Source organism: Barbus barbus, assembly GCF_936440315.1.
Source record: "Barbus barbus genome assembly, chromosome: 40".
NCBI lineage: Eukaryota > Metazoa > Chordata > Actinopteri > Cypriniformes > Cyprinidae > Barbus > Barbus barbus.
In genome coordinates, this window is record NC_136718.1 from 3426730 (window position 1) to 3452883 (window position 26154).

General features: G+C 39.9%; 1 protein-coding gene across 4 annotated transcripts in view; it reads right to left on the reverse strand.

Moving 5' to 3' along the window:
• Window positions 1–26154, reverse strand: part of plcg1 (phospholipase C, gamma 1) — a 55653-nt gene that overhangs the window by 15156 nt on the left and 14343 nt on the right. For 2 of the 4 annotated variants that reach the window (XM_079400902.1, XM_079400900.1), the window contains exons 6-22: window positions 25813–25897; window positions 25517–25600; window positions 25056–25078; window positions 20362–20431; window positions 20086–20187; window positions 18842–18960; window positions 10139–10224; window positions 8700–8820; window positions 8429–8597; window positions 8216–8338; window positions 8026–8127; window positions 5954–6141; window positions 4436–4636; window positions 2226–2345; window positions 1965–2145; window positions 172–249; window positions 1–70 (exon numbers count right to left, since the gene is read on the reverse strand). The exon at window positions 1–70 is cut by the window's left edge and continues 34 nt beyond it. In XM_079400902.1, the coding sequence (XP_079257028.1) occupies window positions 1–70; window positions 172–249; window positions 1965–2145; window positions 2226–2345; window positions 4436–4636; window positions 5954–6141; window positions 8026–8127; window positions 8216–8338; window positions 8429–8597; window positions 8700–8820; window positions 10139–10224; window positions 18842–18960; window positions 20086–20187; window positions 20362–20431; window positions 25056–25078; window positions 25517–25600; window positions 25813–25897 (1922 nt within the window). Of the gene's footprint in view, window positions 71–171; window positions 250–1964; window positions 2146–2225; window positions 2346–4435; window positions 4637–5953; window positions 6142–8025; window positions 8128–8215; window positions 8339–8428; window positions 8598–8699; window positions 8821–10138; window positions 10225–18841; window positions 18961–20085; window positions 20188–20361; window positions 20432–25055; window positions 25079–25493; window positions 25601–25812; window positions 25898–26154 lie in introns of all 4 variants that reach the window. The other 2 variants (XM_079400903.1, XM_079400901.1) reach the window with 1 other exon arrangement.

The window sequence follows — 26154 nt, forward strand, 5'->3', positions numbered from 1 at the left end:
TGGTGCTCTTACTGAAGGAAAGTTCATCATCACGCTGGGCTTTGTATTCATACATGGCTCGTACTGTGCACTGCTCACACACACACACACACACACACACACACAGGACCGTCATACACTAAACCAAACAGTACCAGAAACACGCTGTACATGCAGAGAGAGCAGAGGTACCTTAAACGTGGGCATCTGATTGGCTTCCACATAGAATCCAGGGTTACGGCCTTCATACAGAGATCCATAATCAGGCTCCTGCATTCAGACAAGAAGAGGAAGAGTTTTCACTTTAACTCAGGCCACTCAAAAACCGCCTGACGGTAAGGTCTAACTAACAATTAATAGGTACATTTGTAAACCAAAACCACAATAATACACAGATCTGGTGCAAAACCTGCTAGTTCTTTCCAATAATCGAACAGCAGTTTCCAAGAAAGACTGTAAAGGAAAAGTTATATTTCTCACACTTAAACAAAACAATTATTTCTTGGATGTACAGATGTGCTCAAGGATCCTTACTATGTTTCTGGCCCTGGGAACATTTCAGTTGTGTTGCTGTCTATGGGGGGGTCAGAAAGCTCTCGGATTTCATCAAAAATATCTTAATTTGTGTTCTGAAGATGAACGAAGGTCTTACGGGTTTGGAACAACATGAGGGCGAGTAATTAATGACAAAATGTTCATTTTTGGGTGAACTATCCCTTTAAGTTTACTTACTTATATATATATATATATATATATATATATATATATATATATATATAAAAATTAAACATTAAAAATTATACACAGTACACACACACATATCATGTAAACAAATACATAACCGTTTGACAGCACTAGTTTCAGCACTGGTGACAGCACTGGTGACAGCACTGGTGACAGCACTAGTTTCAGCACTGGTGACAGCACTGGTGACAGCACTGGTGACAGCACTGGTGACAGCACTAGTTTCAGCACTGGTGACAGCACTGGTGACAGCACTGGTGACAGCACTGGTGACAGCACTGGTGACAGCACTAGTTTCAGCACTGGTGACAGCACTGGTGACAGCACTGGTGACAGCACTAGTTTCAGCACTGGTGACAGCACTGGTGACAGCACTGGTGACAGCACTGGTGACAGCACTAGTTTCAGCACTGGTGACAGCACTGGTGACAGCACTAGTTTCAGCACTGGTGACAGCACTGGTGACAGCACTAGTTTCAGCACTGGTGACAGCACTGGTGACAGCACTGGTGACAGCACTAGTTTCAGCACTGGTGACAGCACTGGTGACAGCACTGGTGACAGCACTGGTGACAGCACTAGTTTCAGCACTGGTGACAGCACTGGTGACAGCACTGGTGACAGCACTGGTGACAGCACTGGTGACAGCACTAGTTTCAGCACTGGTGACAGCACTGGTGACAGCACTGGTGACAGCACTAGTTTCAGCACTGGTGACAGCACTGGTGACAGCACTGGTGACAGCACTAGTTTCAGCACTGGTGACAGCACTGGTGACAGCACTGGTGACAGCACTGGTGACAGCACTGGTGACAGCACTGGTGACAGCACTAGTTTCAGCACTGGTGACAGCACTGGTGACAGCACTGGTGACAGCACTAGTTTCAGCACTGGTGACAGCACTGGTGACAGCAGTGCTTTGAATTAATCATCTAATTAGTCTAGAAATTCCATACTGGTGCATCCTTAAAGAGACAGTTCACCCAAAATTCTGTCATTTTGATCTCATTTCACACCAAAACTGTACAACTTTCTTTCTTCTGAGGAACATAAAAGATATTTTGAGTATTTGAGTATTTTTAGTGCTTTTTTTGTCCATACAAAGAAAGTCAATGGTTTGGTTTACAAGACTCATGTCTGGTTTTCTGAAAGACAGAATTCAGTTTCGAGGGTTAACAGATTTTTGGCTGATCTTTCCCTTTAAGCAGCGATGTAACGGGTCTGTCGTGTAGATCACTCACAGCAGTGCCGATCTTCTCCAGTGTTTCCTCGTTGATGGGGTAGCGTAGCTTCATTTTCCGGTACAGTGGATGTTTCTCATAGTAACTGATTAAATCTACTAAACTGTCAAACTCTGAGGTGCCCAAAACCACCGTCTGTCCCTCCTGCTGCACGCGGCAGTGCTTTATCTTGCCCTCCGCCCTGAGAGAGAAAGACGAGAGTGAGAAGAGCTGCAGAAACAAGGACACAATCAAACATGAGAGCGGGAGTCTGGATCTCACCGGAAGGAAATGGCGAAAGAGTTGACTTCTGTTCTCTTCCTAACGAGGAAAGCCCCGTCACGCGGGACTCTCATCAGCATGTTTTCAGCCTGACTGCGGGACAGAGACGCGTGATACCACCTGCACAGAAAACACACACAACACACGCTCAAATTAGACCGGGGGAAACACAGGAGAACAGGAAGCTGCTCAGAGATGCTCCTACTATTGGAGAAAGCGTAACGGCTGACTAGCAAGGTTATTATAGTTTTGAATTTTTTAATTGGTTTTATTTTAATATCGTTTTCAAATTTGCTATAAAATTCAGTTTCATTAATATTTTTGTTAGTTTTAGTTTTTATGCTAACACTTTATTTTAGGGTCTCTTAACTAGTTGTTTATTAGCATGCTTATTACTAGAATATTAGTCATTTATTAGTAGTAATTAAACGCATATTAATGCCTTATTCTACATCCCTAATTGTCAGGTGTGGGTGAAGGGATGAGAGCGAGGACTCAATTGCAGGAGGAAATAGGGCTTTATTAATTATAAAATAAAATAAACAAACAAAAACTACCCCGTAGGGGAAAAACAGACTGGCAAGGCAGGACAAGGCAGGACAAGGCAGGACAGGACAGGACAGGACAGGACTTCAGGGTAAGATTGACGACGAACCGCCACAGGACTGCAAACACAAGGAGAGTATGAAGGGAGCAAATGAGGAGGGTAACGAGTAAACACAGGTGGGGCAAATTAACCAATAATCAGGAAACAAGGTGGGTGGGGTCAAGACAATTGACATGAGAGCATATGGCACAAAGAACCAAACAAGACAAGCCATGTGCTCACACAAAACAAAAACACAAGCGCATGGCCAGCAAAACAAAAATCACTAGCCATGTGCAAAGCAGGACACGAACACGCAGCTAACGAGGAGACTCATAAGCTGCATGTTCACAAAACATGACAAACATGAAAACACGCATCCAGTGAAAAAATACAAGCTGCGTGCCACACAGAACAAGACAAAATAAAGAGAAAAAAAGCACGTGGCCGAAACCGAACCGCGTGCTAAACAAAACACACACACACACACACACACACACACAAACTCGAAATCGCACGCTCCCACAGCAAGAACAAACCTGGAGTGCGGGTGTCCGAACCCCGACACGAAACCAGAACTGAGCCTGAACAAGACAGGAGTGCCGGGATCCGAACACCACGCCCCAACATGACACAGAGCACGCAGACAAGAGAGCGCGCAGCTCGAGCACATCGCGCTCACCAGAAAACAAGACAAGAAGGGAGTGTCAGGGCTCCGTCACAAAACCATGAATAAACTAGACCGAAGTGACAGAACCCTGACACCTAATCCTACCCAATACCTAAACTTAACTACCTTACTAACTATTAATAAGCAGAAAATTAGCAATTTATTGAGAGAAAAGTCCTAGTTAATAGTGAATAAGTGTTCCCTGTTCTAAAGTGTTACCCTTTTTATTTTGAGAACACATTTTTATTTAGTCTTTATATAGTTTAGTTTCAGTGTTAATTAATGTTTAGCAGAATCATCAGATCACTTCCAGAGCGTAGGCCAAAGAAAGACTTGGGCATAATTTAACCTTAGTGAGGCAAACTCAAGTTAAATTATGGTTAAATGGTTAAAGGTTAAATCACATACTGAGATTGATTAGATGATAAAAGTATACAAATATATGCCAAAGGAACGCATTAATCTGAAAAAAAATTATTGCATGTGTTAACACGCTAATTTTGACACCACTAATAAATAAATATATATATGAAGAGTTTATTTGCAAAATCATCTCTTTTTTTAAGTTTTCAAAAATCAAGTCATTTATTATGTTATGTTTTTATTGCGTTTTATTGCGTTAGCTAGCTGTATTTTTAAGTTATTTTTTACCTAATTAAAAAAAAAACTGCAGTTTGACTGAGACTAATTGGAATGCACTTCATCTCTCTCTCTCTCTCTCTCTCTCTCTATATATATAAATACCTTGCTAAGTGTACTGCGTTAGGCTAAGCGAGATTTGTTATAGCACTTGCATATCATTGCTCTTTTGTTGGTTTTGATTGCTTCTATTGTCCTCATTTGTAAGTGGCTTTGGATAAAAGCATCTGCTCAATGACTAAATGTAAATGTAATGAACTGTCCCTGTAAGTCGCTTGGATCATCAGCTGGGTCAGTTGTGGACGTGGGACTCACTCTTTGCTCTCGTGAGCGTTGGTCTGGGGCACCGGCTCGGTCAGCTTCATCTCAAACTCGTTGCAGCGCAGAGGCACCTGCTGGTAATGTGTGATGAGAGCGAACAGCGTGTCGAACACCAGGTTATCCGTCAGGTAGAACTTGGGGCTGCCAGCCTCCTGCCGAGAGTGAATCCTGCAGTGCTGAACCCGACCGGACCGCCTGAGCAGAAACAACCCAACGCTCTTATTTCACAGCCGCTTCACGCTTTCAACTGGCAGGAGTAGTTTATTTTGATTTAATGCCATGTCAGCATCTTAGGCTATTTTCATGGCAAAAAAAATTCTGTATAACAAATACAATAAAAACCAGCAAACAAACACAAGTTATATTACACAAGATTTTTTACTAGTGCTGTCAAACAATTAATCGCGATTAACCAACAAAAAAGTTTTTGTTTACATAATATGTGTGTCACCCTGGAGCACAGAAGCAGTCTGAAGTCTCTGGGGTATATTTGTAGCAATAGCCAAAAATACATTGTATGGGTCAAAATTATACATTTTTATTTTATGCCAAAAATCATTAGGATATTAAGTAAAGATCATGTTCCATTAAGATATTTTGTAAATTTCCTACTGTAAATATATCAAAACTTCATTTTTGATTAGTAATATGCATTGCTAAGAACTTCATTTGAACAACTTTAAAGGTGATTTTCTCAATATTTAGATTTTTTTGCTCCCTCAGATTCCAGATTTTCAAATAGTTGCATCTCAGACAAATATTGTCTGATCCTAACAAACTGTCAGATGATGTATAAATCTCAATTTAAAAAAATTGACACTTATGACTGGTTTTGTGGTCCAGGGTCACATATGTGTGTGTACAGTGTATATTTATTACGCATATATAAATACACACAAATGCATTTATATAATTCAGAAAAATATGTTATGTTTGTATGTTAAATATTTATATATATTTATATATATATATATATATATATAAATTATATTAATATATGTAAAAAAACTAAAGTTTGTGTGGGAATTAATATATAAATAATAAATATACACAGATTACACACATATTAGGTAAACAAAAACTTTTTTTTGGATGCGATTAATTGTTTGACAGCACTATTTTTTAGATTAACACATGATAAAAGTCTAAAACTTGTTCTGGCAAAATTATACTAAATTCCTTAAGCGAGTTTTCCAAATACATTTAAAAGACAGTCCAATGAAATGAGTTTGACAGAAAGGGGACTCTTCCTCAGTCAGTCTTGTATAATCTATGCAACATCTAGTAAATACTTATCTAGTTTTAAAAGTTTGTTTGTTTGTTTGTGTTTAACGCCATTCCAGCTTATTATGGCTGAATTATATCATGTTTTTATCATTTATTTTTGTTAAAAATGGCAAAACTGTATTTGGCTTAGTTTTAAGAGAGATTAAAAATCAGTTTGAAATCTCCGGATTGGCTCTCTCCAGTAAGCAAGCGGTCAGCCGCTGCTCTGAGAGGAGGGCAGGTTACCAGAAGGAGAGAGTGTAGTCTCCCACGAAGGTCTCGCTCTCCCGCACCAGGAACGAGCCGTCTGGCGCGCCGGTCTCCAGACAGTACTCCGACAGCAGACGCTCGGCGATCTGACGCCCGTCACGCCCCGCTCCCAGCTTCCCGTGAAACCACTTCTCCGTCACATGCTGGTCCATGCCGTTACAGGTCTGGAGAAGAGGAGCAGCTACAGTCTGAACTGCGTTCAAAGACCTACCACTGCGGTCAAGCAGGATTTTTCATGTTCTTTAATATACATTAAAATATTATTTATTGCTGTAATGTAAATATTGATAATAAATCAGCATATTAGAATGATTTCTGAAGGGTCATGTGACACTGAATGATGCTGAAAATTCAGCACTGCATCACAGAAATAAATTGTATTTTAAAGTATATTAAAATAGAAAACCTTGTTTTTTTTAAATTGCAATAATATTTTAAAAAGTTAATTTTTTTCTGTATTTTTAATCAAATAAATGCAGAAATGCAGCCTTGATGAGTATAAACCTTACTGAACCCAAACTTTATAATAGCAGTTTGTGTGTGTGTGTGTGTGTTTATATATATATATATATATATACACACACACACACACCTAGTTAAATTTACCTGAATCGAAAGTAGCACTGGAAGCTCTCTGGAAACTGGGGGCTTTTCTGTGTTAAATTAAGCCATTATAAACAGCAAACGTACATCTACAAGACTTCAGACCTAAATTAACCCTTTAGATGAGGAAACACATTCACTACAAACTAAGCTTTTCCCTCAGTAAACTCCTAATTTGCTGCTTATTAATAGTAAAGTAAGATTGTTGTTGTATTAGGGTTAAGGGATCTAAAATATGCTCATGCAAAATAAGGTATTATTATGTGCTTTATAAGTACTAATAAACAGCTAATGCTAGTAATATGCATGCTAATACGTATCTAGTTACCAGTATAGGAAAGCATCTGCTGTGTACGAACATCTGCGTTTTTACAAAGTCAGTTTTACATTCGTTCTGAAGACATTTTCTAAATGTCTATTTAACAACTGTCAGGAAACATCTCAGACGCACTGCAGAGAAGCAAATACTAAAACATGTCTTCCAGATGAAAACACGCAGCACAGACGCCTCGACGATGTACGTGTGCTAGCTCGGCTCTAAACGATAGAAGATTAGCTCAAAAATCGGTTGCGTAACCTCAACGTTTGTCACACTGACCACTAAATAAGCTCAAAGATGTTTGAAGAGTTTTTAAAGTCACATTTAAAACGTATAACCTTTAAGACCTGCACAAATCAAATTAATAGCATATGAACACGCCTACAGAACAAACCCGGAAAAAACTGATTAAACAGGCTGCAGCACACATTCAACTTCAAACAGGGTAACTGCAAGGTTAAAATACCCAAGACAGTGTTTACTCAATATATATGTATATGTACAGTATACACATACATATAGATACATATGTGATATGTGTGTGTTAAAGACAAGCAATAAATAGATTATTGTGCCAATAATTGTGAATTTATACACTGAATGCATTAAAAGTTTTTAGCCTTTCTTTTTTGTGACAGGATGGTCCAGAGAGAGAAAGATAGAAAGAAAGAGACTCTAATTTTCAAATATTTATGCTTTAGTACTTCCAGCTGCTCATTCAAGCAGATGAGGGAGCTGAATTGTGCACCATTACAACAATTAACAACATATTACAAAATAAAAACCATAAAGTAAACAAGATCATAAGCAATCACTTGGCTTAAATGCACAGTATTCATTAACTGCATAATGCTCTGAAAGCAAGAGCCTGTAGACCACGAAAGAGAGAGTTTAATTCATTAAATCATAGCCTTTTGAATGTTGGTTAATTATCACATCATTTTGCAATTCCTGTTTGTCTGTCCCTCATGATTATTAAGATTTACAACATTTAAGACCTTGAATTCAATAAAACTGATTTTCTTTGTGACTTGTGGGGACCCTGAAGATACACTTGTGTGAAAACAGCTAAATAACTATATTACACGACTGAAAATTGCAGTCAGGTTAGCGGAGTTTCCCTCACCTCTCTGTGCTCCTCCTCATCCTCGTTCCCTTGATTGCTCGACGTCTCTTCAGAGTAATAGATCTTATTGCTGGTCAGGACAAAGAAGTGAGGATACCACTCCTGTGAGGACAACAGTGAACATCCATGAGTCTCAACAGTCTGCCAACAGATCTAGCGTCTCTATTGGAGCAGATGAAGGGGATCTCACGTGGTTGATGGGATCCTCCAGGTACAGGATGCCGTTCTTGATGGAGTTGCTAATGTCGTTCTCTGAGTAGGGCGTTGAAGACGAGACCTCCTCGTAGGCACTTCCCTCGGCTAATTTCTTGTGCTGAAAACATCAATCCAACAATGAAGGTGCTTAGTTGAGAAAATCTTAACATAAATAGCTACAAAATGGCATTTCCTCTCATGTAGCCACCTTGATCAAGATCTTCCTCTTGAGCTGATTGGGCGAGGGGAGACCGTCGGCTGAGATGTCCACCGCTTTGGTCAGGAGCATCTCTCCAAACACTTTCTTAAATAAGATGGCCATGTTTCTCTGCTGGACAATACTGCAGTGGTCCTCGATGGAGAGGATGATGGGATAGCTGTGCGCAAACACATGTAAAGGAATCACAATGACTATTGCATAACACACATTCAGAAGATTACCGTATCAAAACATCACACACAGAACCGGTCACACTCACTCAGACGTAACGAAGGCGTGTTCTTTGATGGTGAAAAGCACATCATTGAACTTGATCTTAGTGGTGAGGGTGTGACCGTGGTAGATAACAGGCATCCCTTCAGGACCGTCCCAGCAGTCCACTGCAAAAGCACACAGACACACGTTACACGAGCTGCCAGAGACACAACAACACACTTACAGGACATCGATACTGCCGTGTCAGTCTAGTCTCATAGTTCTAGCTCTAAACAAAGAAAAATAGTTCGTCAAATTTCAGTTCCTAAAAAATAAAAAATATAATTGTTATACATTTCTGCACTTTTTGTTTGCCTGTTTATTGTTACTGTACATGTTTGTTACATTTAAAAATAATAAACAATTAAAAGTAATTCAAAACAAGCAAACAAAAGAAAAACTAATGAAACAAACAAACAAAAAACATGAAAAAACCCACACATTAAATAAACCAAAAGAAACAAACAAATCAAAGAAACAAACGAATGACAGAAACAAACAAATCAAAAGAAACAAACAAATCAAAGAAACAAACGAATGACAGAAACAAACAAATCAAAAGAAACAAACGAATGACAGAAACAAACAAATCAAAAGAAACAAACAAATCAAAGGAAAAACAAATGACAGAAACAAACAAATCAAAGAAACAAACGAATGACAGAAACAAACAAATCAAAAGAAACAAACAAATCAAAGAAACAAACGAATGACAGAAACAAACAAATCAAAAGAAACAAACGAATGACAGAAACAAACAAATCAAAAGAAACAAACAAATCAAAGGAAAAACAAATGACAGAAACAAACAAATCAAAGAAACAAACGAATGACAGAAACAAACAAATCAAAAGAAACAAACAAATCAAAGAAACAAACGAATGACAGAAACAAACAAATCAAAAGAAACAAACGAATGACAGAAACAAACAAATCAAAAGAAACAAACAAATCAAAGGAAAAACAAATGACAGAAACAAACAAATCAAAGAAACAAACGAATGACAGAAACAAACAAATCAAAAGAAACAAACGAATGACAGAAACAAACAAATCAAAAGAAACAAACAAATCAAAGGAAAAACAAATGACAGAAACAAACAAATCAAAAGAAACAAACAAATGACAGAAACAAACAAATCAAAAGAAACAAATCAAAAGAAACAAACAAATGAAAAACAAACCAAAATAAACTTTTTTTTAGCATGTTTTATTCCAGAACCTAGAACTAAAACAGCAGGATATGCATAGTTTTGCTACTGGGAGGAAAATATGAAAAGAACACTATTGTATATTACTCAGTTCATAATAGCTGTACTATCAGCATGTTAGTTTCAAGATTAAAAAACTGAGATATTTTGAAATGTGTTTGCATATAAAGCATTCATCAACAGCAGTGTGCAACGTTAATAACGGCTGGCTGAGTGTTGCGTTGAGACTCACACTCGATGCATCTGCAGCCCATCCGCAGACAGCGGGCGTACGCCTCCAGAGACGACTCACTGGAAAACTGGTCTCCCGTCAGATAGCTAAAAACACAAGCAGACACGTCAAGGCCTGTCTGAGATGCTCCATAACACACATCAGCACTGGCACACACCTTACTCTCAGGATCAATAAACTCTCAGCTCTACAACAGCTCATATATCACGCAAATATTCTTTACAAACACGTTAAAGGATTCTTTCCATTCTGTCAGTCTTTAATTGCTTCCCCTTAAACTACCTAACAGCTTTATAATCTAGTTACACCGGTTAAACGCAAAAATCTACCTTAATTGTTCTGGAGTCACAAAAGAAACCAAATGCTAGGATTTAAAATCAATTATGCACTCAAAGCTAAAGTATGCAATGAACAACAGTAACACTTAACCGGCCAGAAAGTCATATCATGTGAAGAGATACAGAAATCTCTCCACTCATCTGCCCTTTTCAGATTCAGACACTCCCCAACAAATGTCTCAGACATGTCTTTCTATTCACGTTTACAGGTTACCAACAGATACACGTTCACAGATGACTTCTCTTTGTTCAAGTTGCATATTGTGTTGGTTGTTCAACATCACACTTTAGTTTTGCACATTAAGATGCCACAACTCTGAAAGCATGTGTACGTCGGCCAGACATTTATTTGACAGATCCTTTATCTGTCTGTTGATAACTTATCTGAACTAGTTACTTGATACCTGGAGAGAATATCAATAAACATACAGTGTTCTGGATCAACCATTTGAGTTCAGTTTTTGTGATCAATTCTGATACCTAGTCATGTAGCTTGATTTAAAATATAGTTACCATAGTAGTCAGTTAAATTCAATTAGTTGACTTTTTAAAGTAGAACTTCACAAACAAACTTGCAGAAGCCATTCATCTTGTGATCATCTGTAGAAAGCATTGTCTGTAAGTTTTTTTTAGATAATTTGTATTCAATTTGATGAATTCGTTTATAAAGCTATGAAAGGACTATATAGCCTAATTGACACTAAAAGGAGGAGATATTATTGTGTTGTTAGAGATAATTATAGCTTCAGTATACTTCTCTTTTCTGTAGTTTCACTCTGTTTCAACATACACATTCAGCGTGGTGTGGAATAAAGCAGCATTGTGCCACAAGTCTACGTGTCGGAAAGAGTTTATCTATCTGTCTAACTTCGGGAAGAGGGCAGAACAGTGAAAAGACAGATTCAACAGTGATTACAGCAACTGTGAATGAACTTCTCATCTGCTCAGTGAATGCTTTCAAAGGGAAACGTGAGCCATGCGAACAGGTCAGAGTGTTCACATTCACACTCATCTAAATCATCCAGATCAACACATTCAAGAAGATCAGCAGTCAGTCTTGTTGCAATAGAGGCACGAGCTAAAGCTGAAGCCGCTCGTACGAGAGCAGCATATGCACAAAGAGAGATTGAAATAAAAACAAAGAAAGCACAACTTCAAGTAGAAGAGACACGTTTAGAGGCTACGTTAGAGGCACTCCAGCAAGAGAAAGAGACAGAAGCAGCCTTAGCTGAAGCTACAGCCTTTGAGGCAATAGTTGATGCAGCTGACACAGAAGAATCATCTGAACATGAATGTAAACAAATCAACTCAAATCTTTACTCACTTAAGCGAACTGAGAAATATGTTCATGATCAATATACTGTGACGAGTCGGCTGCCTCCCCCCCTTATCATCATCACCACCCCGTCCCGTATTCGCCGCCCTTCACCAGGCTCCCGACGGGAGTGGGTGTGTGAGAGAGGAGGGGCGCTGAAACAGCCAGGGCTGGCGGGGTGTGATGAGGCGCACCTGATGTGAATAGAGTCTCATCACCGCCGGCGTTTAAATGCTGAGCGCGCCTCTCCTCGGGAGACCGGTCTTTTCCCCGTGCATGCACTCTGGTGTCCTCGTGGGTCCAGGAAGGGCGCGTCGAGTAGGAAGACTGCCGCACCCGTTACGGCTGACGGGCCAGGATGCCGGGCCGTTTAATCCCCCAGAAGCTCCGGGGGCCAAGGAGTAGGACGAAGCCGCTCGAGAGAAGCCGCCACCACTCGCTCCCGGACCCGAGAGAGGAGCGCGTGCGGCTACCGGACTCCGCACCTTCCCTGGACCCTTCCTTTCTGAACACTGCCCTCCTTCACGTACCCCGCAGCACGACGAGGACACCAGATCCCCTGTTTATTTTGGACACTTTTTCCCCCTTGGACACTATTTTGATTATTATTGTTTAATAAAAACCTCTCTGAGGCCTGACGCCACACCCACTGTGTCTGTCGTTTGCTCCTCCCGCCACAATACATACAAAAGCAGGGATCCTCATGTATCAAACAAGACCATCACACCACTGTTCCAGTCAGATGACAGAGAACAGCAAAATGCTCTCCCATCTCAGAGAGAGTTTATTCAATTTCCTCAAGAAACACCACCACATGTCAGTTCATTTGGTGAGACACTCTTTCAGTCGCAGGACCCACAAAACAGTTTTGAGCCTGTCAAAGCACCTGAAAAAGAAGCGAAGAGTCTAGACACAATAACTCATTGTCATCCATCTAAATGCTATACCTCAAATGGGTATTACTCACCAAACATGAGAAATGAGCCATATGCTACAAAGCCTGAAAACTTCCTAGCCAAGTTCATAGCACGCAGAGACTTACTCACTGCTGGTCTCATGAAGTTTGATGACAAGCCAGAGAATTACTGGGCATGGAAATCAACTGTCTCAAATGCTATCAAAAACCTTGACTTAAAGCCTTGTGAGGAGCTTGTTAACTAAGTGGCTTGGTCCAGAATCAGCTGAGCACGCTCGACAAATAAGATCAGTTCATATTACTCACCCTGCTGTAGGACTCAGCAGTATCTGGGAAAGGCTGGAACAGTGCTATGGGTAAATAAAATCGACCGCTTTCCCAAACTCTCTAACAGAGAACCGCAACGTCTCAGAGAACTAGCAGATTTATTATTAGAGATTGAGTTCTAGTGGCAGGATACCAACCTGGTTTGTCTTACCTGGACACTGCACGAGGCATCGCCCGTATTCTTGACTGCAGTTTGCCCTTCAGGAGAAGTGGATGCAACAAGGATCTAGATAAGCAAGAACACAATTTTAGCTTTCCTCCTTTTTCATTCTTTTCCACCTTCATCAGGAATGAAGCACATATGAGAAATGACCCCAATTTTACAATTACTGTATCAAACACAACACCACCTACAGGACAGACGTTTTCCTCCAGAGCCAAAAGGTTCCCTGTTACTGTGCACAAGACAGAAGTAGACCATGCAATTCCTAAAGGAAAGTCTGTGCTGGCAGAAGACTTCAGCAAACAGTGTCCAATTCACAAGAAACTCCACCCACTCTACAAATGCAGATGATTTAGGGAGAAACCATTAGATGCAAAACCTTTCTAAAAGAAAACTTCATCCGTGTTTCCACTGCTGCTCTTCAACATCACACCAAGCCAAGAACCATACTCCAAGGATTCGGTGCTTAGAGTGTGACAGTGAAACACACATAGCAGCCCTTCATCCTGGTCCAGCGCCCTGGTGTAAAGGTGAACATTTCATCCCTGCCTTCCAGCATGGCGGGGAGGTTGATGAACACCCTACCACAACTATCGCTACATCCAGCTGCACAAAGGTCTGTGGGAATGGTTTCAGAGGAAGATCATGTTCCAAGATCTGCTTAGTTAATGTATATTGCAAAAATCATCCTAATATGAAGCTGAAAACCTATGCTATTCTAGACGACCGGAGTAATAAGTCTTTAGCAAAGTCTGCTTTTTGTGACAAATTCAGTGTAACTGAAAATGCATCTCCTTACACAATGAAAACATGTGCCGGCACATCAGAAATCCTGGGAGGCAGAGAAAAAGGTTTCATTGTAGAATCCATCAATAACAGTGCTAGATTCACACTTCCCACACTCATTGAGTGTAACGAACTACCTGACAACAGAGCTGAGATTCCAACTCCCGATGCTGCTTGGAACCATACTCATCTCAAACCAATAGCTCGTAACTTACCTCCACTTGACCCTGAGGCAGAGATTCTTCTTCTTCTTGGAAGAGATATCACTGAGGTTCACAAAGTATCAGAACAGCACAATGGTCCTCCACACGCTCAGGAATTAGCCTTTGGATGGGTAATAGTAGGAGATTGTCTGTCTGAATGGTGCCCACAAACCAGTCGAAGTTATTGCTTTCAAGATAAGCGTTTTCATGAATGGGCGCCACAGCCAAATGAGACCATGTCTTAACAATATCAAAATCAAAGAGAAGTTTTGCCATTACAATGAACATGGGACTTCACCGACCTTACCTTTGGAACACAAACTTGCAACAACACACACAAAGAGCAACATGGCTGACATCTTCCAGTCTACAAAGGATGACGACAAACTAGCTCCATCTATGGAAGATCTTGCCTTTCTGAAGATGATGCACAAAGAAGTCTATCAAGATGAAACAAACAGCTGGGTTGCTCCACTTCCCTTTCGCCGGCCTCGCCAAAGACTTCCTACTAACAGACAACAGGCAAGTAACCGTCTCCATTCACTCACACGTTTGCTGAAAAAACAACCACTCATGAAAGACCATTTGGTTGACTTCATGTCTAAGATCTTTGAAAACAGGCGTGCTGAACTTGCGCCACCTCTCTCAGACAATGAAGAGTGCTGGTACCTTCCTATCTTTGGGGTGTATCATTCACAAAAGCCGGGTCAAATTAGGGTTGTCTTTGACTCTAGCGCTCAATATCAAGGTGTCTTTGAACAGTGTTCTTCTGACTGGGCCCAACATGAACAACAGCCTACTTGGGGTGTTACTGCGCTTCAGGAAAGAACAAGTTGTCATTACAGCTGACATCCAGCAAATGTTTCATTGCTTTGAAGTCAGAGAAGACCACCGTAACTTATTGCGTTTCCTCTGGTACAAAAACAACGACCTAGAAAATGAAGTTGTAGAATTCAGAATGCAAGTGCATGTCTTCAGCAACAGTCCCTTACCAGCTGTGGCTATGTACATTTGGATTTGTTGCCTATTTAAGGACCACTGATACAGATGGCAAAGTAAACGTCGGTTTCATTTGTGGAAAAGCCAAGCTCGCTCCGCGCCCTGATTTCCAAGACTTGAGCTATGTGCAGCAGTACTCGCCGTTGAGATGGCTGAAAATGTCACAGATGAGATTGATGTCAAATTTGATTCTGTCACTTTCTACTCGGATAGTAAAGTTGTTCTTGGATACATCCACAATGAATCTAGAAGATTTGATGTGTATGTGAACAACTGAGTACATCGTATAAGAAGATCCAAATGCCCCGAGCAATAGAAGTATGTTTCTACTGACCACAACCCTGCTGAGCATGCATTAAGATCTATCTTAAGACCTATTCGCACAGGATTAGTATTACCTGGCGACCTCCAGTCATTTGTAATAATTGCGGAGGTTGTCTGTGATCTTAATCCCGTGCGAATCGGCCATGTCTGTAATTTGTAAAGTAAAAATTCCCCCGCAAATTACCTACCATATTTCGCCGAACACCGAGGTCCTGTGATAATATTAGTCCCGCGCGAATCGGCATCTCTGTGATTTGGCCAGCATTTGGCGGGTTGCATATCATTTTTCAAGGTTTTTGTTTCCTGTGCGCCTTTTTATCCATCTTTCGTGAAGAATGGAGCTGCGATGGAGCGTTTGATAGTATTTTGGGTGCTGTCATATCGCTACACCATACAATTTGCAGAAAGAGAAAGCTGAAAAGGTTTAATATGTTACAAATAAATCAAGCATAAAGCTTGAGATATTATTTTAACCTGGTGAAATGTAAATGACACGGGGCACAAAACTATATTAGTTTCTTCTTTTTTTTTTAAATCCATCTAATAGAACAGGACTCTCAAAGCCTTGACACCTCCGGGTATCCGGGAGATAAGTCAGTAATTTCGAGTAAAATCACAGGCCTCGCTTATCCCGTGCGAATGCACCACACGAAATTCAGATGTGGGGGGGTAATTACAAAATCACACATGGTCCTGATAATACTAATCCCGTGCGAATAGGGCTTTAGCTGAAAACCTAATGAAGAGCACATGGCTAACAGGGCCAGCGTTCATGTACAAGTCACTTGAACATGAAACAACTTCAACTCCAATGGACTTAGTTGATCCTGAATCTGATGATGAAATTCACCCAGAGGTCACCGTTTGTGCTACAAAATGCTAAAGAGGTCTTAATACGTAACCTGCAACGGGAGACCTTTCAGGATGAACTAAAGTGCCTTGAGAGAAAAACAAACATATCTAGAAACAGTCCTCTCTTCAATCTGAGCCCATACATAGATGAGTCAGGCCTACTCAGGATTGGTGGCCACTTATCCCAGTCAGCCTTTGAGAAAGATGAAGTGAACCCGTTAATCTTACCTGGTCGTAGTCACATTACTACCTTACTCATTAGACAGTATCACTCCCAGGTTCAAAATTAAACCATTTTACAGAAGGTGCTTTGAGAGCTGCTGGTCTGTGGATATTTGGTGGCAAGCGTAGAATTAGTAGCATTACCCATCAGTGCATCACCTGCCGCAAATTGAGAGGAAAGATAGAAACACAAAAATGGCCGATTTACCTGTAGACCGCCTGAGTACTGATCCCCCTTTCTCTTATGTTGGACTGGATGTTTTTGGACCATGGAAGATCACAGCACGACGAACTAGAGGAGGTGAAGCTAGCAGCAAACGCTGGGCAGTACTATTCACATGCTTGAGCATAAGAGCTATACATATTGAAGTGATTGATTCGTGAGATTATTCTCCATTTGAGGACCAGCTAAACAGATAAGATCTGACTGTGGTACAAACTTTGTTGGGATATGCAAGGAACTGAAAATCAGTACAGACACTACAATACAGGATTTTTTAAGTCATAATGGATGCACTTGGAGTTTCAACCCACCACACTCATCGCGCACGGGAGGCAGCTGGGAATGCATGATAGGCATCAGCAGGCACATCCTTGATTCTATGTTGCTGAAAGTCAGTCAAGCAAAACTCACCCATGAAGTCTTCATCACATTCATGGCAGAGGTTTCAGCTATAGTAAATGCTCGTCCACTAATACCAGTATCAACGGATTCCAACAATCCTCTCATCCTGACCCCAGCAACACTTCTCACACAAAAGACTGGCACGCTTCTAGCCCCAGATGGAAACTTTAATGAAAAGGACCTCTACATCCGCCAGTGGAGACAAGTTCAAAGTTTAGCCAACACCTTCTGGCATCGATGGAGAAGTGAGTATCACTTAACAAAATTGAAGAAAGTGGCAACAAGAAGAACGTAACCTTCGACATGGTGACGTAGTTCTGCTTAAAGACAGTCAAGTTAAAAGAAGCGAATGGCCCATGGGCATTGTACTAAAGGAGTTTCAAGGAAAGGATGGACGAGTCAGGAAGGTTGAGGTGAAGACAAAGGATGGAATACCAAGAGTCTACCTACGTCCCATCTCAGACACAGCCCTTCTCTTGTCTTCAGAAATGGAATAATGTGGACTATATGTCAGTGAAATGATGACATATAGTTGCAGATGCCAGGCGGGGAGTGTTCTGGATCAACCATTTGAGTTCAATGTTTGTAATGATCAATTCTGATACCTAGTCATGTAGCTTGCTTTAAAATATAGTAGAAAGCATCATCTGTAGAAAGCATTGTCTGTAAGTTTTTTATCATTTGTATTCAATTTGATGCATTTATTGTATCTAAAGCTATGAAAGGACTATGTTGGATTACAAATTTATAAAATGATAAATCTAGGTTCCAATGTAATAGTATATAAACTGAAACATTGCGTTTTACATTTTGAGGTAAAGATGATGACATTCTAAGTTCAAGTCAGGCAGCCCAGGTGTCTGAGACATTAACCTTTTGTCTTTATGCACTTCCTGACCATTGGACAGGGTCCTAAGTTACAGGTGAAAGCTCAAGGCACAGCTGTGCCTTTGTCTCTATGATAATATGAAGGTATGGGCAATACGGTCAGGCTGATTGGATTAGCACCTATGCATTTGAATGACACGGTTATACTGATGAGGTCAGGGCTGGGGAAATTCTGGTAATGGGCCGATTCCTGTACTGCATTTGCATGCTTTGTTTAGATTGTCTCCACCTCTATGTATCCCTCCCCCTTGAAAGGTATAAACTCTACTGTGCTGAGATATAGTCAGACTTGGATGACTGCAGCGATGCACAGTGAGTTCTCAATAAAGAGTAACTTCTGCTTGAAAGATATGCCAACGTCTCCTGGTCTCTGCTTCTCCTGGTCTTTCCTACAACTATATAGCATAATTGACACTAAAAGGAGATATTATTGTGTTGTTAGAGATAATTATAGCTTCAGTATACTTCTCCTTTCTGTAGTTTCACTCTGTTTCAACATACACATTCAGCGTGGTGTGGAATAAAGCAGCATTGTGCCACAAGTCTACGTGTCGGGAAGAGTTTATCCATCTGTCTAACTTCGGGAAGAGAGAGACACCAAAGTGAGGGCAGCTTCTTGATTAATCAGCACTGTATAACTGAAACTACTGAAAATATACTGAAAAGACACCAGAGTCCATTTCTTAGTTTTTTTCCTCACATCAGTGTGTAGTTTCGAGGAAGCGCTGGTCACTCCTCTACTCACGTATTGTGGGACGAGGAGATCCAGTAGTGGGACAGGGGGTTGTTCATGTCCTCAGGCCTCACCTGATCGAGCTGCAAGTCCCAGATAGTGTTCTCTTTAGAGAACAGATACGTGAGGAGCTGAAAACCACAAAACATGACGCTTACGTTAAAAACAGCAAGGAAGCATGAGGAAGTAGCCCGTTCAACACCAAAATTGGCTTCGAGCTAAACAACAATTCTCACGAAGGGGTACAAAAAACAACACAAAAATCTGTGTTTCTGGTCTTTTCCAACAAATTATAAGTGAGGGGAACATTAAATAGGAAAAGTTTTATCATAGGAAAAGAAACGCATAGTAAATGCGTTACTTTACTAGTTACTTGAAAAAAGTAATCTGAATACATAACTTGCACTATTTGTAATGTGTTACCCCTAACACTGATCAGAAATATAAGCTACAGTGTTGGGTGTAACTAATTACTAAGTAATTAGTTACTGTAATTCAATCACTTTTCCCTTGAAAAAGTAAAGTACTTAGTTTAAACTACCGTGAATAGACTGTAGAACATATATACACAATACAACAGTGGATTTAACATCCAAATTTAAAGTTTAACCTTATAATGCATGTTTTTTATGCGCCCTTCTCACTTTAAATACTTTGGTGAGTGTATAAGAATATTGGTGACACTTTAGTGTCCAGTTCTCACTATTAACTTATAATATAAGCATGAATATTACTGGCATATTGGCTGTTTATTGTTACTTAAAAAGCACATATTAATGTCTTATTCTGCAATCCATAATCCTACCCAATTCTTAAACATGACTGATTTACGAAGTATTATTGTTGATATAGGATTTAGAAAGTAATTAGTAATAAGTAATTAAATACTTTTTGGAGAGAGTAATTTGTAGAGTAATCTAACTACACCTTTGAAGATGAAATTAGTAACCAGTAATTAATTACTTTTTTTTTTTTTTTAGAGTAACTTATCCAACACTGGCTGCAACTTCATGAAAGTTCAATAAATATTCACCTAATTTAAATACTTCTTTTAAACAGCAGATTCAAAATCAAGTAATTAAGGTCAGAACGAGGCAGATCAGGCATATCAAACAAAGATCTGAGGTCGCGCAACAGGAAGTGGTGATGTGGGTAAAGCGTGGTGCTTGCAACTGCACAGTTATTGGTTTCTTTTCCAGGGAAGTTAAATGCATACCCAGAATACACTAATCACTTCACGTGTATGTAAACGTCACCTCGTCTTGATGAAAGTACGGCTGCTCGATCTCTCGCAGAGGATCCTTCAGGTAGAGGAACATGAACTCCTGCACCTTGTTATTGTCTGTAGCCCAGAGCTCCTGAAGACACACACACACACACACACACACACAGAGTTATTACCAAACACCTCGAGTACAGATTCTGACCAACACGCCACACTGTATCGTACAAACAACCATACATCTGTCCAATTAATGTGTAAACAACGTCTGGTTTTGTTTGTGTAATTACAGAAGAAGCAACTATCTAACCTTCTGATGTTCAATCAGGAAGCTCTGGAAGTCCTCCAGTGAGATCTTCTGCTCTGGTCTCTCAATAAGCCTGAAGAAACGCACAAACACACAGATCAGTGTTACTCCCAAGAGACGTCAGGTGAATTAAACATTGTGTAAAATACTATAAATGACCATTAACTAATAGGTCGCTTTGTGCACAATTCATCAGTAATATATTCAGTAGACTTTTTGCTTTAAACGAATGGTTATCGTCATGGTGTAAAGAACAGAAACTGCTCTTTGTTAATAATTGGAATCTTTTCTGGGAGCGTCCTAGGCTTCTCCGTGCTGATGGCCTGCACCCCAGCAGAGTCGGAGCGGAACTCCTGTTGGACAACATCTCCAGGACGCTACGCTCCATATGACTAGTAAGCCAATTCTCAAATAACTGCTATGACGACTTTTGTTCTACCCACTTAAAAAATAGAAGTAATTGTGTTGTCCAATCTATACAGACTGTGTATGTTCCCCGAATAGCGAGATCAAAATATAAATTCAATGCAGGATCTAGAAAAAATCTGACCGTGATTAAACCAGAAAAATGCAAAATAAATGAACAAAAACAATTCTTAAAACTTGGGCTCTTAAACATTAGATCACTCGCACCCAAAGCAGTTATTGTAAATGAAATGATCACAGATAATCATTTTGATGTACTCTGCCTGACTGAAACCTGGCTGAAACCAAATGAATATTTTGGTCTAAATGAGTCTACTCCACCAAGCTACTGTTATAAACATGAGCCCCGTCAGACTGGTCGTGGCGGCGGTGTGGCAACAATATATAGTGATATTCTCAATGTTACTCAGAAAACAGGATACAGGAGGTTTAAATCATTCGAAATACTTCTGCTTAATGTTACACTGTTAGATATGCAAAAGAAATCTCTCCTGTCTCTTGCTCTGGCTACTGTGTATAGACCGCCAGGGCCATATACAGATTTCCTAAAAGAATTTGCAGATTTCCTCTCAGATCTATTAGTTAATGTTGATAAACTGCTAATTGTCTGAGATTTTAACATTCACATTGATAATACAAATCATGCGTTAGGACTTGTGTTTACTGAACTAATAAACTCTTTTGTAGTCAAGCCAAACGTCACCGGGCCCACTCATCGTTTTAATCATACGCTAGATTTAATTATATCGCATGGACTTGATCTTACTGATATAGATATCGTACCTCAAAGTGACGATGTTACTGATCATTTCCTTGTATCGTGCATGCTGCGTATTACTGATATTAATTATATGGCTCTGCGTTATCGTCCGGGCAGAACTATTGTTCCAGCCACCAAAGACAGATTCACAAATAACCTGCCTGATTTATCGCAACTGCTCTGTGTACCCATAAATACACATGAACTAGACCAAATGACTAGCAACATGGGCACTATCTTCTCTAACACATTAGAAGCTGTTGCTCCCCTCAAATTGAAAAAGGTTAGAGAAAACCGTACTGCGCCATGGTACAACAGTTATACCCATTCTCTCAAGAAGGAAACTCGTACTCTTGAGTGCAAATGGAGAAAAACTAAATTAGAAGGTTTTAGAATTGCGTGGAAAAACAGTATGTCCAGCTATAGACAGGCTCTAAAAGCTGCCAGGGCAGAGCATATCCACAAACTCATAGATAATAACCAAAACAATCCAAGGTTCTTATTTAGCACAGTGGCTAGACTAACAAATAAACAGACACCACCCGATCTAAACATTCCCTCACAGTTTAATAGTAATGACTTTATGAATTTCTTTACTGATAAAATAGATCAGAAATAAAATATCAAATGTAGATTCTACTGCGTCTATTTCAGCTTCATTCATCGCACCCAAAGAAAAACTGCCGTGCTTTACAACTATAGGACAGGAAGAGCTAAATAAACTTATCATTGCTTCTAGACCAACAACGTGTTTATTAGATCCTGTACCCACTAAACTACTGAAAGAGTTGTTACCTGTAGCAGAAGAACCGCTTCTCAATATTATTAACTCATCGTTATCTTTAGGTCACGTCCCAAAACCATTCAAGCTGGCGGTTATTAAGCCTCTTATTAAGAAACCACAACTAGATTCAAATGAACTGGCAAATTACAGACCCATTTCAAATCTTGCGTTTATGTCTAAAAGTTTAGAAAAAGTTGTGTCTGCTCAATTGTGTTCCTTTTTGCAAAAAAATGATCTCTATGAAGAATTTCAATCAGGTTTCAGGCCCAATCATAGTACAGAAACTGCACTTGTTAAAATTACGAATGACTTACTACTTGCTTCAGACCAAGGCTGCACCTCATTGCTAGTATTACTTGATCTTAGTGCTGCGTTTGACACTATAGACCATAATATACTCATAGATCGATTACAAAAATATATTGGTATTCAAGGACAGGCTTTAAGATGGTTTAGATCCTACCTGTCCGATCGCTACCACTTTGCTCATTTAAATGGGGAGTCATCTCAATTATCACCAGTAAAGTATGGAGTACCACAAGGATCTGTCCTAGGTCCTCTGCTATTTCCAATATACATGTTGCCCCTTGGTAATGTTATTAGAAAATACGGGATTAGTTTTCATTGTTATGCTGATGATACTCAACTATATATCTCAACAAGACCAGATGAAACTTCTAAACTATCTAAGATAATAGATTGTGTATAAAATGTAAAAGATTGGATGACCAATAATTTCCTCCTATTAAATTCAGATAAGACAGAGATATTACTTATTGGACCAAAAAACAGTACACAGAATCTCGTGGATTATAATTTACAACTAGACGGATGCACCGTCACATCCTCTAAAGTCAGAAATCTGGGTGTTATTTTAGACAGCAACTTGTCCTTTGAAAATCATATTTCCCATGTTACAAAAACAGCATTCTTCCATCTTAGAAACATTGCCAAGCTTCGAAACATGCTACCTGTTTCTGATGCAGAAAAGCTAGTTCATGCATTCATGACCTCTAGACTGGACTATTGTAATGCACTGCTAGCTGGTTGTCCTGCATCTTCAATAAACAAGCTACAGATAGTCCAAAATGCAGCGGCTAGAGTTCTTACCAGATCAAGAAAATATGATCATATTACCCCTATTTTACAGTCTCTGCCCTGGCTACCTATTCAGTTCCGTATCATTTACAAAATATTATTACTTGCCTATAAGGCCCTAAATGGTTTAGCTCCTGCGTACCTAACTTGTCTTCTACCACGCTACAATCCAACCCGCTCCCTAAGGTCGCAAAACTCTGGACTTTTGGTAGTACCTATAGCAAAGTCCACTAAAGGAGGTAGAGCTTTTTCACATTTGGCTCCCAAACTCTGGAATAGCCTTCCTGATAACGTTCGGGGTTCAGACACACTCTCTCTGTTTAAATCTAGATTAAAGACACATCTCTTTAGCCAAGCATTCACATAATGCATCTTATAATCTTGTACTGCAGTTATATCTGATCAAATGTACATTATTATTATTCTTTAGCTTGGGTTGAACAATTATTTTTGCTTAGATGGAACAGCAGCTACGCTAATCATGTCTCTGCTTGTCTCTACGTTTCTGCCACGGGATTAACATCCCGTGGTAGCCAGGAATTACAGAACTTCAGTCTGGATCCAACCATTACATGATCTGAGATGACCGAACACCTGAGATGGAGGATCAGCGCCGGGAGATGACGTATGTGTCCCTGATCGTAGGCAGAGTCCAAACACCTGGATGAACGCCAGAGACAGATCCCCATTGAGGACCCCGCCACTTAGACAGCCATCGGAAAAGACCACTGGAACCAGCTGAGCCCATTCAACCTGACTTGCTGCAGTTTGGAACTGAACTGCTGGTTTGTTTGGCCAGAGGAGAATTGGCCCCCCGACTGAGCCTGGTTTCTCCCAAGGTTTTTTTCTCCATTCTGTCACCGATGGAGTTTTGGTTCCTTGCCGCTGTCGCCTCTGGCTTGCTTAGTTGGGGACACTTCATTTCCAGCATTATCGCCGACCTTATTGCAAAGACACTATTCAAACTTATTGACACTTTATTTTCCTTTTTTTTTTATATTGTGCAGTGCTTTGACACAATTTGCATTGTAAAAAGCGCTATATAAGTAAAGGTGACGTGACTTGACTTATATTCAAGTTCAAGTCATTCTGCTACATGTGTGGACATATAGTGGAACGAAATGTCGTGTCTCGCTGTCGTTTTTCTTGCACCCTCAGATTCCAGATTTTCAAATAGTTGTATCTCAGCCAAATATTGTCCTATCATAACAAGATGATGTATAAATCTCAAAATCTTATGACTTGTTTTGTGGTCCAAGGTCAGTCACACACACACAAACATTTGTTTTACTGATGAATTGTGTACGATAAGACCTATTAGTAAATGCACATACATATTATATAGCACACAACATAATTTATAATTAGTTCAATAAAATACGAAGGAAGCCGGTTTCTGCCACTCAATAAAAAAGACACACAATGCATGCAATTGTGACTTCTTATAAAGAAATAAACCTTGTTACCTTGTTTTGTTTTTATTCAGATATGGGCTTCCATAAATCCCAATAAATTCAATCAACCTTAAATGATGTATCCCTAAATCCCCGTTAATTAATCATATTATGGAAGTTTAATGAGTTGTAAATACTTGATCGTATATAAGTAAATAAGAGAGCGAGTGAATACCTTTGCAGCAGTGGAATCTCCATCTACAAAAACAACACACAACAAAATGCTGATTATGTGAATCATTATGCATTGCATCTACACCCATTTCACAAACACTACAGTAAAACACCCAGATTCACGTCTGGAGCGCTAATCCCCAACCATATATAGACACTAATGAACTAACGTGATATCAAACAGCCACACAGAACACAAATAATGCAATCCACACACACAGCTTTAAGTGCAGGGGTCATCAGTGCCACATCTGTCTCTGTGTGTGTGTGTGTGTGTGTGGCCTAATGGCTTTTAGCCGATGGATCTTGTGGCTTTTTAAAAGGGCGAGTATTGACGTGAAGGCCATTTGAGAAGCAGGGCAAACGGCACGACTGATGGGGTTTAAATGGCTCTGAAGAGGCTTCACCTCTTGCCCTGCTCCACCTACATATAAATAACACACACAAATAAACATGACTTACTGACTTCTGTGCGTCAAACATCAGGCTGCGGTACAACTGAGCGAAATGACTATAGGATACATCTCCATTCCTCAGCTCTCCATCCTATCCACGATATTACATGAAAAACATATGAATAATGCATTGATAAACAAAAAGAGCTGTGCTACACTCTTTCCTGTAATTACAAATGCATTGTTAATACAGATTAAACAAATACACAGACAAAATAACTAGAAAATATCCAGTGTGACGTTACTGCGGTTAACAGTGTGATAATTAGTGACGTATGATCCTGCAGTGAGTGTGTGTGTTACCGGAAGTTTCTCTCGTAAGAACCTCATGTTGGGAACTCTGTAGTTGACCTGGCACAGCATACTTTTCAGATCCTTACAGGAAATTCTGCAAACGAACAAAACGTTTGGGAATGTGGTTATAAATCTGCTTCACACGGCCACGTCAGCGCCAGGTTTATGAGGAAGTTCAGGACTGTTAGCGTTTTCATCAGTCGGGTTTATTCCTCTCGTGTGTTGTTCAGAACATAATGAAAACTTTTGTTGCTCAAACAAAAAAAGCTTTTAGCAATGTTATTGTAATAGACAATAAAGTGGTCACTTGTTTCGTATGCCGGCTGCATCATCTGATCAAACGTACATGAA